We start from the raw sequence: 13102 nt of genomic DNA, 5'->3' as shown, positions 1-13102 counted from the left end.
TTGTGATCAAAATTGAAGTTCAGGTACCATCGATAAAATAGAGGAAAAGTTCAGGTACCATTTGTGATAATAACCCTAAAAAATAAAAGAAAACCATATGAGACATAAAGGTGCCCAGACATTCAAAAGCAACCACTAATAAGGTAGTAAAACATTTAAAACCACACTATGAAGCTCCCTACGACCAAATTTCGTTACGCTCCGTTAAATTATATCACGTGTCGTACGCATGATTAAAAATTGAGATTGTATTTTTTTTTTTGGCTAAAATAATATTTACTAACTTGAACCGGACATAAAAATACCAAACTTTCAAAAGTGATCAATAAGATACCAGGCTTTTCTAAAAACACACCATGAGGGTTCCTATATCTATTTTCAGCTATAACTCAGTTAAATGAGATCACATATTAACTTTATGGTTCTTGTATCTCCAACAACATCTTGTATTTTTCCGAAGCTTTTCCTATTCGACAAGACTAGAGACTAGTCCAAACTTGCTCATTGAGGCCCTTAAAGTCTAGGCTTCATGAAAGCCACCACTTCTCTAGTCAATTCCATTTACCATATGTTGGAAGCCAATGTCAGAAATTCATGTTTTCTGTTTAAAGTGGAAGCAAATCTGATGCCCTGAACAAGGGCGCTTCAATAGCAGAATTTGTAAAACACTGCACCGATGAACTAGCACGAAAAGCCCCCTTCAGCAGTCCAACCACACCAATTCCAGCTTATTTACTGTGACTATCCCAAAGAGACCTGATGTTTAGATAGTCTGTAATTGCCCATGGACGATTGTTTCAGGGGCCGGAGGGGCCGGCAACACATTATTATACACCTGCTCCTCCAAACTTTCCACATAAAATAAGCAACAAAGGTGATCGATGAGGTAGTACTCCCTCTTCTTTTTTGCAACTTCTTGTTTCCTGGCCAACTGCCGACTCCTAACTACTTTACAATGGCCTGCAGTTAGAACCTCCTTTAACCTTTCTCATACATCTGGTTTTTGAGTCTGCAGCAGGCTTTGAATGAAACAGGTATCATACATTGTTTTAGTTTTGGCTTCGGGGTTCCTTTTCGACTAATGAGTTTATTTAGAGAAGTATCATTCCTATCATACGGTGGGAGGGAAGACAGTAATGTGTCTAAAAAATTTGAACAAGGTAGATAAGCTAAATTAGCACTCAATTGTGTATGCTGTACATGTAATGTTTCTACTACTGTGTGTGCATAACAACTTGCAGACCAAAAATATTGCCATCATACGTCAAGTTTTTGTTACTGAATTCAACACAATGATTGTGGAATGGGGTCTTTGTACTATTAACTTATGCAGAAACAAAGAAACACAGCAAGCTAAAAACAGACGGTTTAAGATATTACTGATGCATGGTCAGAACAATTATGAGAATAGAATCAATATTTATGGCTTCTTAAAATAACCAAGAACCTAAATTTTTACTAAAAATGTCATCGAATGTATGTGAATACAAATTGCCTCTCGAACACACGCACGGCAATGTGCGTGGATCGACTTGCTTCTGTAACAAGAACAAGTAAATAGAAAATCTCCATCCCATATGCCCTTCATTGATAAAATGATGATATGATGTTAGTACACCAGACTCCAGAGTATTCAATTGTGTACACATATGCAAGTGGGTACTTCAATAACATACCCAGAATTCCACACATATTTGCAAATAGAAATTTGTGCTTCACAGTAACAAACCATTCAACAACACTAGGAGAATAATGATGGAGTTCCCTGATCAAGCACAAAACCAAAAAACAACTCAGACAAATCCAGTAACCATTGGGACCACTACTATCTGTGGTCCTAGTATTCTTTGGGACCATTATAACTTCTAAAGCTAAAATATAGAAGAATGAATGCACAAACTTCTTAGAATGATTCGTTACCTAATGATAATATATAGAACAAGATTAGAACTAAATGAGACCAGAATCTCAAACAACATGAAAAAGAGTGCATTGCATAGCAGCATTTCCTGCTCTTTTTATCCAACTCATAAGAGTGAATGCACAAACTTCTTAGAATGATTCATTACCTAATGATAATATATAAAACAAGATCAGAACTAAATGAGGCCAGAATCTCAAACAACATGAAAAAGAGTGCATTGCATAGCAGCATTTCCTGCTCTTTTTATCCAACTCATAAACATGAGAGCTACATTATGCCATACATATATGGGGGGGGGGGGGGGGGGGCTTCCCTGCAATATCATAAACCTGGTTGTACTACTCACTTCTACTGAACCCAAATGAACAGCGAAACCAAGCTATATCAATGCATTATTCAATATGTTTCCAACAGCTTCAAGAGGAGTAAAGCTATTAATTCTAGCAAATTTATGAATCACATTGCAGACGTCATATATCCATTTGTACTCACTCATCCACGTCACGCACCTCATCCGAAAAAATGATTCGTCGGTGCGCAAGTGGGTCCTACCTCTGTTTATAGAAGAAGCTAAATCCATGATGCAGTTCATAAATGTGATTCTTCTAGCATTACTCGGATTCAAAATACCTACAATGTGCATCAAAGACATCTTCGAGGCCATCATCTTCCAATGTGGTGGAATCGAACAGGTTTTTACTTGGATCACCTTCCTCAGACTGACCATTGCACGTTTGCCTGCACAGCCTCAGTTGCTCTTCCAATTGACTCCTCTCGGATTCGTGTTTCATTATAATCCACTGCAAGGACTGAATCACTGCTTCATCATATTGCTGCTTCTGCTCAGCTATCTGGCGATAATGATTGGCTTGGATTTCAGTAGAACTCTTCTCGTTCTGAAGACGCAAGATCATGGTCATTGCTTCCTCAGCTGCAGATGCAGCAGCCATCCTTTCCTTCTCGAGTTCTGCACGTGCCTCATCCCCCCGCCGGCGCTCAATCTTTACCAATTTCCTCAATGACAGAACATCAAACACTTCATCCTCCTTACAACAAACATTCTCATCATCATTGTCACCATCATTATCATCTTTTCCTTCAATTGCATCTTCTGCCTTGACAATTTTGGTTAACAGAAAACCATCTGTATTTAATGACTGTAAATTCTCCAATGATTTCAGTGGTTCAGATTTGCAAGACACGGCCTTTGAAGCACAAACTTCATGAGAACCGCAGTTTGAGCAAAATCCATTACTAAAGTCACTGGCTTTCGCTCTATTGTCACATACGAATTTAATCAAATAGTTGTAATTGTATAACAACCCAAACCCGAACATGAGAGACAACCCTGACACAAAAAGCGGCGAGAAACGACCGTACAACAAAACCCCAAACACAAAATCCATCCCGAAGAATCCCAGAAAATTTTGAACAAACTCAAGAACAGCAGAAAAACAAATAAGAAACAAGTAAAACTGAACCAAACTTTGCATCTGGTCACCTTATCCGACACTCCCTAAATCAATCAATCCACCCAACCTTGTCACCCTCCTGCCTAATTCCTATATATATAAGGAGTGAAACAAAGAATGAATTATCCAAAAGGGTTTGGGTTGGTCTTTCTATATACGACGATATACACATTGAGAAGGTTATAACCTCCAATTAACTAGAGGGAGAGAGAGAGAGAGAGACTTACACAGAGTGGGTATGAAACACTATGAGCGTGAGCAAGAGATATGGTATTACCGTATTGAGAAGCCAGAATAAATTGAAGGCGTGGACAACGAGGATATTTATATGCGAGTCATCAAAGGCTGGCTATATGTAGATGACACAATTAATAGTAATTATAAGGCCAGTAATCAAGTCCTGAGGCTAGTAATGCTGCACATGACCGTTGGTGCGTTACGATCTTGTAATCAAGGAGGAGGTTAGGGGAGGGTCGTGTTTCATTATGCGTCTTCTAGTGGCGGCCTAAAGAGCAACGCCGGTGGTCCTTAAGAGGGATGAGACTTATTGCGAGGTGGCTTATATTTGGAATTTACCGTTAGATATGGTCTTATATTTATATGTGAGAGATTTAGACCATGATTCTCTTCGGTTCGGAAAGAATGTTCAAGGTTTGTATTTGACGCCTCAAAGTTTCAAGTGCACGTTGTCATTTTTATCTTATGCTTGTTGTGGATACTTGAGGCAGACTTCTCCAGTAGCTGAGTTTGTAAAGGATGCAACGCTCTTGCAAGCTTGTGTGGTACTTCGTTGATTAAGATCTTTATTTAGGCTTTGGCAAGATTTGGTCTTTCGCTTCCATATCTCCTTTTGAGAATTGACTAGGAAAAGTTCCCATTTTGACTTGGACAATATATGCGATCCAAGTTTTGACCCCGATACGGCATAAATACCTAAGACCTAGGGTAGCAAGTATCATTATGTATTTTGGGCTCAAACTATTTATGGTTTAGCGATCAATGCTCCCTTGGAGGGGGTGGGTGGGTGGGTTTAGCATATAATTTGATTCATAATCGGTAATTGAAAGAGACTCAGGATTTAAAAATCGGATTAAAGCTTGAGGGAAATTTCATTCTGGACTAATTGGCTCACAATCTCGCGTAGTTATACTTTTTTTCTTTGTAAGTAAAACTTGTTCATAACTAAATAAGAGTCACATAAATGGCCAGAAACTAATTTAATATCATAACAAAATGGAACGAAAGAAATACTAAAAATAAAATATAAAATAAAGGTTAATTCACCAACAAATAAGTACAAAAAGAATCGAGCGAAATATTTATTCTAAATGTACACCTTTATCGCCAATATCTATTGACAGAATACCATCAACAATCAGTAACATATATCATGTCATACTTGTAGGCTCAGTTTGATTATACTAATTAGTATTACTCTTTCAGAGTGCGTTCATTCCCGGCAGACTCATTACTGATAATACTTTGGTGGCTAATGAGTTAGCACATTTTATTCATAATAAACGAGCAGGTGCGGAATTCATGGCCTTAAAATTGGATTTGAGTAAAGCCTATGACCGTTTGGAATGGGGGTTTTTACAAAAAGTTTTGGAGCGAATGGGTTTTACTCATGGTTGGGTGCAGATGATTATGCAATGTGTCTCCTCTGTCAGGTATTCTTTTCTTGTCCGGGGTAAACCTAGAGGATATGTGGTACCTTCACGAGGGTTGCGTCAGGGGGATCCGTTATCACCATATTTGTTTCTTCTTGGAGCGGAAGGTTTGTCTGCTTTGTTGCAAAAGGAAGCTCATCAGGGTATGCTACCAGGCATTGCTATTTGTGATGGAGCTCCTATGGTAAACCATCTTCTTTTTGCTGATGATAGTATGTTATATGCGAGGGATAATTTACTAGCTTGTCATGAGATTAGTAATGTATTGAGGGTGTATGGTAGAGCGTCCGGTCAAAAGGTGAATTTCCATAAGAGTTCTGTTACTTTTAGTAAGAATGTCAGCACTGATCAACAGAATATGCTTGCAGCTCATTTGGGGGTCATAGTAGTGGAGTCCCATGAGAAATATCTTGGGCTGCCTACATATGTTGGTCCGAACAAAACTCGTACCTTTCAATATATCCAGGAGAGATTGGATCAGACTTCAAACATGGCAAGGCCGGTTGCTTAGTGGGGCGGGTAAGGACATTATTATCAAAGTGGTGGCCCAATCTTTGCCTACATACGCTATGAGTTGTTTCCAATTAACAAAGAATTTCTGTGATGACCTTCAGCAGAGGTGTGCTAGATTTTGGTAGGGGGTAACAATGAGCAACGGAAGATTCATTGGAAGTCTTGGCAATTCCTTTGTCGTCCAAGGGAGGAAGGAGGATTGAGGTTTCGTGATTTATATGCTTTTAATAGAGCCATGCTAGCTAAACAAGGTTGGAGAATTATTCAGTTTCCGGATTCTCTGATTGCCAAGATGTATAAAGCGAGGTACTTTCCAGATTCTTCTTTTTGTGAGGCGGAACACCATCCATCCCCTTCTTTCTCTTGGCGTAGTATTTTTGATGCTAGTGATGTTCTGGTCAGAGGGGCTCGTTGGCAGGTGGGAGATGAGGCTAATATTTTGTTATCTGATCCATGGGTACCTAGAGCGGCGCCATTTCGTTTAGTACCAATTCATGGGGGTTGGAATGAGGTATGGAGAGTTAGCAATTTATTGAATAATGAAGGCAGGTGGAATGAAGCGTTGGTGCATCAGGTTTGCCATATTGATGATATTCCGTTTATTTTATCTATTCCCTTGAGTAATCGTAGGGTGAAAGATCGTTGGGTGTGGCATTTTGAACCCAAAGGTTTGTTTTCGGTCAAGAGTGCTTATAGACTCTTAATGGAGGAGGAGAGAGTGCATGAGGTGTCTGTGCAGATGCAAGAGTTCTGGAAGAAACTTTGGTCTATTAATATTCCAGGTACGGCTAGAATCTTTCTATGGAAGGTGTTGAATAATTGCTTACCAACTATAGCTAGATTGATTGAAAAACAGGTCCCTTTAGAGGCTTGTCCTTGTACTCTATGTGGAATAGGGGATGAAACAATTGAACACATTTGCAGACTTTGTCCATATGTGAAGGGAGTTTTGGATGTTGTATCTGGTGTAGCACGGGTTGCTTACTCTATTGATGCTATGCAGCTAAATTTTATGGATTGGTTAGTGTATTGTGCTTCAAATTTATCTCCTAAATTATGGGCAGCTCTTGTGTTTAATTTGTGGGGCATCTGGAGGGAGAGGAATAATAGGGTATGGGATAATAAGAGTCTGGAGGTGAATCATGTAGTGGTGCAGTTGGCGGTGAGGTTTCAGGAGTACCAAAAGTATCATGGCAAGGGCTCTGGGGGAGGCAATATACTTGTAGTCCCTTGGAAACCTCCGAGTGCAGGTTGGGTTAAGATTAACATTGATGGTGCATTTCATAAAGATACCAGTTCGGGGGGAATTGGTGTTATTATCCGGGATAATATGGGGAAGTGTTTGGGAGGTCATTATGCTCCATTTACTAATGTCTCTTCTCCAGAACAAGTTGAGGCTTTAGCTGGGAGGTGATCGAAGTAATATTTTCTATGATTTTAGTATCATTTTCCCTACATTTTACTTGGTTATTCTCTTAACAATATCATTTCTAACTTACTTTTTTATATTTAGGTAGAAATGAGCTTCATAGGCAAGAAATGAGCTAAGGAGAGCTGGAAATGAAAGAAATGAAGGCAAGGAGGAAATGAAGCGCAGAAATGGGAAAGAGATGGAGAAATGTAAACTTTCCTAATCCAAAACAGGAAATCCTAATTGAAGTAGGAATCCTAATGCAACTAGGAGTGAGCTCGGAAAAATGGTGTCCAGAAATGAGAAATGACAGAGTCCTAGTTGGACTAGGAAACCTGATGACACTAGGAGTCCTGGTGGTGCTAGGAGATGTTGTGGCTTCAAGATAGTTCAAGAATGTTCTAGAATGCACAAGGAATTTCGGCAACAAAGGAGTGGGCTTTGAAATTGTCTAATTGAGAAGTCTGGCCCAAAGATTGAAACATGTGACTTGCACATGAGTTTCTAGATCCTTCTTGACGTTTTGGGAGAACCCTAAATCAATTATTATTGGTTTTTACCGAAAATTAATAGAAGATTCATGAAGATTTCGGCAAGAGTCCAATTAGGGATTATTTCGGATTACTTTTGAATTCTTGGAGAGAAAATAGAGGAAGGAGAATTGAATTATGATTCTACATGCAAGGAAGCCGAAATGAGACTAGATACATGGAGAATTCGGCCAAAGAGAAGGTGACTTGTTCTCTAATTCAAATGGAATTTTCTCATTGGTTGAATGATGTCACACAAGAGAGATTTCTTAGGGAAGTAAACCCTAGGCCGTGCACTATATAAAGGAGGGGATAAATTGCCGTGAAGATCATCATGAAACCCTGAATCAAAATCGCAATACCTCCCTTTACTCTCTCAAAGTTTCGGCCTCTCCAAGTGTTCAAGGTTTTGAAGCCGTGAAGCAAGTTCTCCCTCCATCCTCCATCCTTGCCGTGATCATCCTTGCTGTCCACCACCATTGAAGATCTTCTTGCGTTCTTGAAGCTCCTTTAAAAGTGTAACCATGAACCTTAGAACTTTGTTTTCGGTTTTGCTTTCTTGTAACTTTGAAATCAATTTGTGTAGCGTTCTATCTTTTTGGTTTTCTTGGATGATGCGATTTCATGTTAGATTAAAGTATATGTTTTGATGATTAATTTCCAATAACCTTGAAGCATGATTTAGTTTTAGGATTTTCAGATTTATAGTTTTCGAAATCTTTATATGTTCTTGAATGTTTGTTGGTTTTGTTCTTCAATCCTATCTTTCATGTTTCGATTTCTTTGTTGACCAACTTAGGTTTCGAGTTGCATGATTGAATTCATAACGAGATGCTAGCGTCCTAGGTCTTGTTAATTAAAGTGGAAAACATATAATTACTTAGGTAAATCAACAAAGAGAATTGCATGCTCGATTAGCGTTCTAACTTGTGTGTTTTTCTTAAATCAATCAAACTTTCTAAGTGTTTAATGCGTTGAATGTGTTTGTTATTGGATTGGTCACTCATTAGCATAACATGTTTAATAGGGTTAACTATGGTGCGTTCATCTAGTTAATTTAACTAAGGAAAGTAATAAGAACTTATGCATGCGTTCATGGTTTGTTCTTGATTGATTTCGTTCAAGTATGTGTTTGATTCGAAAGTTATGATTTGTGTTCTTGGATTCGTGTTAAAGGTTGTTAATTACATCATACATTCTCATCCGTCCATCTTATCTTGATTCTTGGTTGATTGGTCATTGTAATTAGTTAGTTAGATAATTAGTTTAGAAAACAAACAAATTTCGAAACCCCCCTTATTCCTTGTATATTTTCATAAATATTGTGTAAATATATTAATATTATTTCTTTGATGCTTAAATGACAGGAGCACCCTCAATCCCCAGACAGAACGATCCATATTTGCTATATACTAACAATTGACAACATGGTTATTTTTGAGAACTCATTTCGAGCTCATCAGGAGGGAGGCCGTCTCAATTGCTATGCAGCAAGGCCTTTCTCCTGTTATTTTTTAGACGGATTTTCTTACCCTTTTTCATGCTACAAAGCTGAGAGTCATTCCCCATACTTCCTTCATTGGTCGTGTGTATGATGACATTACCTTCCATCTTCAGCAGATGCCGGGTTCTTATTTCACTCATGCTTATCGTCAAGCCAATGTTGTGGCTCATACTTTAGCTAGTTATGCTTGTTCTTCTTCTAGTTCTTTATTTTGGGGCCTAGAGCCTCCAGCTTGTATTGTTGATGTACTTTCTAAGGAGTTTACCTCCTAATTAATCTGAGTTGACAGTTTCTCTCAAAAAAAAAAAAAAAGATTGGTCAATTGATTATGTACTCAATTTTGTTAAACTGCTTTTAGATTTACGTCCAACGGTAGAGAATAATGACGCAAATTAACTTATTTCAACTACCTCAATATTTTCCACTCTTGCATTTAAATCAAAAGTCATGCAGTTGAACACAACTTACTAAGGTAGTAATTGACTACTGCACTGGAGTGTAATTAGTATGAAATAGATGGAAAATAATTCAAGCGTGTTATCGCTCTATTAGGGTCCCTAATTTGATTTCTCAAGAAAACATCAGATAACACTCTTTCACGTGTTAAGCACTTTGATATGCTATGGAGGTTCCCTACGTCATCGCACCAATCAATGGAGCTGGTTGCTTGGCTCTTTCCTCATTACTTTACTTTTTGGGGTTTCTTCCTTGGGAGCTAAGTTCAACTTCAAAAGGTTGATGGCACTTTATTGTGGTGATTCAAATCTATTTAGATCATGTCGGTTGTATTAGGGTCTCCCTAGAGGTCGATGTGGGACTCACGTAGTAACTGAACTAAGAAATTTACCTTGGAGAGGGCTGAACAAACAAGTGATCGATTACAAAATTTTCTATCATTTTCTTTAGATCCATTTCTTTTATTATTATATGATTTGTGAGATTTATGTTTAGAATAGACTTTAACTCTTATGTATAGATTTTTTTGTCTTGGTACATTTTTTTTTAAATAAAGGGTAGGTGTGGCTGCCCTCAAGCCTTGACTAATGAAATTGCCGATTACAAAGGGAGGACATTGAGCCTAGATCATCTAGAAAACATCCCTAAATGATTACATGAGTCTCTCTACCAAATAAATGTAACAGGCACCAACTAGCAAAGAGTGTTATATTGGCTACTCCATTTGCTTTGACATGGCGGTGACATAACGAAAAGCTAACTCAATTACTACAAAGCATAATTACTAAAAGCATAGCTTTCTTACTATATTGCTGTTAGAGGATAAATCCGACGATACTTAGTTTCACCCTGCCACTAGGAAGTTTCGACCATTTGACAAAACAAGTAACTTGCCGCCTATCCAAAACAGACAAGGCAACTCAAAACACAACCCGCTTCGCCCCACCCCAACTTGAGAGAGACTTATTGCCAGCATAAAGCCACATTTAACTAAAAAATAACAACAAAAGATAACTTTAAAACTAAAAACAGGGCAATAATGGCCCATTGACCACTTCCAGGCCCAATCCCATAAGCAATGTCCAAGCTCAAAGGGCCAAGGCAACACAAACATTGTCTTCTTCCCTGTCCGCCCAATTCAGTAACCGCACAGACACCGCCGCCCCAAAACCAATGTCGAGCCCCCACCATCATCGCATCTTTGTCTGCCTGTCTCAGCATATCGTTGTAGAACCACCCAGAAAACCATGGGTATACATTGGGATCCAATTCAAACGCATCATCGCCATCGTCTATCCCATCTAACCCTCGATCTCATCCTGCCTTCCACTGACCGCCACAAGACACCGCTTTGACCCGATAAAGAGCCAACCCCCCTCCCATCCCACCCCGGCCCTTAGCCACGCCTCAGCCCCAGATGTGGCCACCTCCTTCCACTGAGAGAGATGAAAACAAGACCCCAACCTCTAAGTTTAGGACATGCCCACTGATAGCACAACCAGTCCAGCCGCACACACTGTGCACTAGTGAGGCCAGCACCAGTGCTGAAGCGCAGCCAGACAGGAGCGACCACTGACAATGGCGTTCTCTAGTTCTTTCTCTCTCCTTTGTACATTATGTATAGAGTAATTTTTGTTTCAGTACTAATTATGTCTACATAAATAGTACCAGTAGCAGAAATAGAGAACTGTCCATGGAGGGGCTAAAAAAATAATGAGTACAGAATTTTCTACCATATTCTTTAGATCCATTTCTGTTATTATTATTTTTTTGAATCAAGCCCCTGGGGCAAAATAATATATTCATCACAAGCTAGAATAGGCCGTTACATACCCTTCCGCTTCCATATATAGATACACAAGAAGATAGTGGTAGTACCCACAATAGTATTAGAAATAGACATACTCATTATACAATCAAATATGTAGAGGTAACGGGGATCCTCCATTGGTACTACGCCGGAGGCGCTAGAGATCTAGGTTCCTAATACAAGGAAAATTATTGCAATTAGACAAAAAAGCTAAAAACATAGGGTTGGACCAAGGGCCAAAGCCCCAGCCCAAATTAAAGCCCAGTAGCTCAAAGAATAGGAATCCAAACTCAAGGCCCAGCAGGATTGATGGCCCAGAAGGTAACGTCAAACCCGCCTAGAAGCCGTACTGCTGCTCTGATGCAGTGCCACCCGACTCTACTGCCACAAAGCTGTAGGACCATGCCATCTTGACCCATGCCGCCATTAAGCCGCACCACCCGATCCAGCACTCACGAACCTATGCCGCCATGAAGCGACACCTCTTGATCCAGCACCCACGACCCATGCTGCCGTCTTCAGCACCTTCCGACGCCTTCGACAAGGCCCACAGGACCTGTGCAACACAGCCACCGCGCTGCAGCGACGTCCACCTGACTCTGCTGCCAACACCACCCTGCAAACCTCGAGCCGAGCAACTATTCATGGGAGCCCCGGACAATACTATCAATCATTCGGTCCGGCAGCAGCCTGCTAACGTCGACGAGGTTGGCAAAGCCAGCTCAGATGTCAAGCGCCGTCGGACAAGAAAACGAACTCACAGTCGAAGGTCGGCTTTAGGGTTTTTTAGATAGAGAGAGAGAGAGAGAGAGAGAGAGAGAGAGAGAGAGAGATTCTCCAATTTTTGATCTTCTGTTATTATTATTTGTTTTGTGAGATTCAAATTTTACAATAGACTTTCTCTTATGGTATATAATATACCATAATGTATTGATTAGACCTAATTAAAATGAGTTGATTTGTTTCAAAAAAAAAAAAAATATATATATATATATACACACACACACAGCTAACCAAAGAATGGGAGTCAAACAATTTGCTCATTTTTGTTTAGAGAATGTGGGTGTCGAATGCTTCCTCCCACGTAGTTTTTTACCAACTTGACCACTTGTGGTGGTTAAATTTCAATCATATTCAAACACTATTTCTATGACGCATTCAACCTTCCAAACTACATATAACAACTCCAGAATATCATATCATTATAGTTAATAACTACGGAGTGAAGTCTAATTTTTTTTTTTTATATTTCATAATAATTATACTTAAATACAATTATCCCAACCTCCGTTGATGTCTTTTTTGGAGTTTTGACATAATAAAAAAAAAATCAAAAATAGTCGCTCAGATCGATTTAGCCTATCGACACTTAACTCACTTACTTTTAAAAAGTATCACTTTAATTAATTAACTCTAACGGTCCCGTTCACCTGGTCACTAGCTGACCAGGGATTATATAGTCAGTGACCATCCGATTGAAATCGGACGGTTGACAGTTTTCTAACTTTTTAAAAGATAAAAGCTGTCAACCGTCCGATTTCAATCGGACGGTCACTGACCATATAATCCTTGGTCAGCTAGTGACCAGGGGAACATCTCTGTTAACTCTAATATCATCTTACACTTTGGTCGTTTTGTATGGTTACCATTCAAAATCATCACGTGATTAGTCACGTACCTTATTTGCAGAGCCTATTTCTTCCATTCCAATTCACATGATTAGCCACGTGATTGCTAAATTAACAGTGAAGATTTTAACGGGATAATAGACAAAAGGACCTAATTGTGACAGGGTCTAAATGAGTGAATAAA

At 39.2% G+C, this 13102-nt stretch overlaps 1 protein-coding gene across 1 annotated transcript; it reads right to left on the bottom strand.

The window, feature by feature from the left end:
- Window positions 1–1446: 1446 nt before the first annotated feature.
- LOC133735471 (uncharacterized) lies at window positions 1447–3942 on the bottom strand. Its single transcript, XM_062162876.1, has 2 exons — window positions 2559–3942; window positions 1447–1765 (listed from the first exon to the last, which is right to left on the bottom strand). Exons 1-2 carry the CDS (start codon window positions 3415–3417, stop codon window positions 1716–1718), a joined length of 909 nt encoding a protein of 302 aa, XP_062018860.1. The 5' UTR covers window positions 3418–3942; the 3' UTR covers window positions 1447–1715.
- Window positions 3943–13102: the final 9160 nt, after the last annotated feature.

This window comes from Rosa rugosa, chromosome 3 (assembly GCF_958449725.1).
Source record: "Rosa rugosa chromosome 3, drRosRugo1.1, whole genome shotgun sequence".
In the NCBI taxonomy this organism is placed as follows: Eukaryota; Viridiplantae; Streptophyta; class Magnoliopsida; order Rosales; family Rosaceae; genus Rosa; species Rosa rugosa.
This window is presented reverse-complemented; position numbering and strand designations above follow the sequence as displayed.